Below are 2,500 nucleotides of genomic sequence, written 5' to 3'. Positions count from 1 at the left end.
AGGTTGGGACGGGATGTATCCGTGTGTGTATTACGGACAGTCTCCTAGTGTAGGCAGACTATCCAAGATCGAGGCCAAGGTTGAAAAATATAATGATAACAGATGAATAAGTAAATAGATAAATAAAAAGTATATATAAATTGAGAAATTACTCAATAAATGAATAAATAGGTAGATCCAAATGCCTTTAGCGAAACGATCAACCCAAAACCAGTTTGACGAGTTCCTCTAGCAAAAAATAGGACATGAAATGATAACATTATATATTAAGCACTCGCCTCACTCCCTGGTGCTGACAGCTTGATTTGAACACAGAGCACCAAGGTGTTCATCTGAAAAAGGGTGAAACGATCCAGGGTGTTTGCAAGATGTTGGCAGCTGCCTGTCTGTCTCTGCAGAGAGAGAGAGAGACAGACAGGCAGCTGGCAGCATCATCTTCTGTTCATCAGCTTTAGCTGGTTGCGGAGCCGACTTCATCTGATGTCGTCTGCACTGCCAAGGGAGTGCAGAAGCGGGGGAAGGGGAGGGGGGTTAGGGTGAGGGTAGGGTTAGGGTGAGACAGGGGTTAGGGTGAGGCAGGGGTTAGGGTGAGGCAGGGGTTAGGGTGAGGTGGGGTTAGTGGTACGATGGAGAGTGGGGTTAGGATGGAGGGTGGGGTTAGGGTGAGGGTGGGGTTAGGGTGAGGGTGGTGTTAAGGTGAGGCAGGGGTTAGGGTGAGGTGGGGTTAGTGGTACGGTGGAGAGTGGGGCTAGGGTGAGGGTGGGGTTAGGAGTAGGGTGAGTTAGGAGTAGGGTGAGGTTAGGGGTTGGGTGAGGTTAAGGTTAGGATGCGGAGGAGTTACGGTGAAGGTATGGCTATTGTGAGGATGGGGTTAGGTTGAGGGTAGGGTTAGATTTAGGGTGGGGTTAGGGTAGAGGGTGAGGGTGGGGTTAGGGTAGGGATTAGGGAAAGGGTGGAGAGTGGGGTCAGGGTGAGGGTGAAGTTAGGGAATAGTTGGGGTTAGGGTGAAGGGTAAGGTAAGGGTGGAGGGTGCTGTAAGGTGTTATGAGGAAGGGTGTTCTCACCTTTTAGCATCTCTAGTGTGCTCTTGTTTTGTGTTGAAAGTTAGATCACATTAGTTTTAATTTTCATCTAATCTATTATTTTTTTCCTCATTTATCTTATGTATCGTCCTATTTATGCATTTACATTTTTTCTGGTTTTCTTCGATTTATTGTCGTTTGGGTTCTTAGGGTTCATAACAATGTTTGACAGTGAGGAAGCGGAGACATTTACGATGTGTCTCTTACGACCTCGTAAATTTACGATTTCGTAAGCTTACGATTATCGTAAATGTAAAGAAACACAGTAATCAGAAGTAGAGGCAGTACTATTCCCATTTTCCATGATAACATTTGGAGATACACAAAACCCCGTCTTCTATAAACCCAAATCCCAGCCTCCGTTTTCTTGTTTACTCTCGTAGAAAACGGGTTTAACTTCCTTGACTACAAGTAATTTTTTTTTTTTTCTTGTCAGGTTGAATTTCTACACCGGCAATGCAAACAACCGAAGCTTCACAACCATGGGTAAGAAAAAAAAAATCGTAAATCTACACTGAATTTATCAATATCTGATCTACCCATTGGTATATCTAGCTTGATCAAGCAAAAGTTTAGCTGAATTAAAAATTTTCTTGATAAAGATGACCCTTGATATATCTTACAACGTAAAAGAAGAGTGAGTTGAGAAAGAAAATAAAAACTCACGGACCAGTAGCGCAAGAAAAAAAAAAAAAAATGAAATCCAACTAAATATTTTCGCTCAGTCCAAGAGGATTTGTCGACATCGTTTTCTTGATAAGAAAGAGGCCATTTATACCTTGCCTTCTTCTCCACAGCAACAGACCTTCCTTGTCCAAGCACACACATACATGCATACACACATACAAGTACACATACGTATACACACATATACACATAATTTGTATGTACATATACGCCGGCACATATATGTACATGTACACATTTACCTATGCACACACACACACACACACAAACACAGGACACACATACTGTACACACACACACACGCATACACACACACACACACACACACACACACACACACACACACAGGACACATACACACGCAGGACACATACACACATAGGACACACACACACATACACACACATACACAAACACACAAACACACACATACACAAACACACACATACACAAACACACACACACACACACACACAAACACACACACACACATACAAACACACACACACACACACACACACACACACACACACACACACACACACACACACACACACACACACACACATACATGAGCTCTGGGCTCTCATCCGGAAGGGTAGTAGCTATTGATCACGAGTCCTACACGTGATCCAAGACCATGGTGAATCAAACACGCAGTACCTGAGCTTGCGTGTTTGTAGGCATTCTACTGTACTGCCCGTCACTTCTGATGTCGAAGTCGAGTCTCC

The 2,500-nt window shown here is 43.7% G+C and overlaps 1 protein-coding gene across 1 annotated transcript in view; it reads left to right on the top strand.

The window, feature by feature from the left end:
• Positions 1–2,500, top strand: part of LOC143021271 (uncharacterized) — a 59,036-nt gene that overhangs the window by 15,580 nt on the left and 40,956 nt on the right. The window contains exon 11 of the mRNA XM_076178674.1: positions 1,519–1,568. Coding sequence (XP_076034789.1) covers positions 1,519–1,568 — 50 coding nt within the window. The remainder of the gene's footprint in view (positions 1–1,518; positions 1,569–2,500) is intronic.

The sequence above is a fragment of the Oratosquilla oratoria genome, chromosome 41, assembly GCF_046742065.1.
Source record: "Oratosquilla oratoria isolate Oo_2021 chromosome 41, ASM4674206v1, whole genome shotgun sequence".
In the NCBI taxonomy this organism is placed as follows: Eukaryota; Metazoa; Arthropoda; class Malacostraca; order Stomatopoda; family Squillidae; genus Oratosquilla; species Oratosquilla oratoria.
Note: the sequence above shows the minus strand (reverse complement) of the source record. Positions and strands in the feature narration are given on the sequence as shown.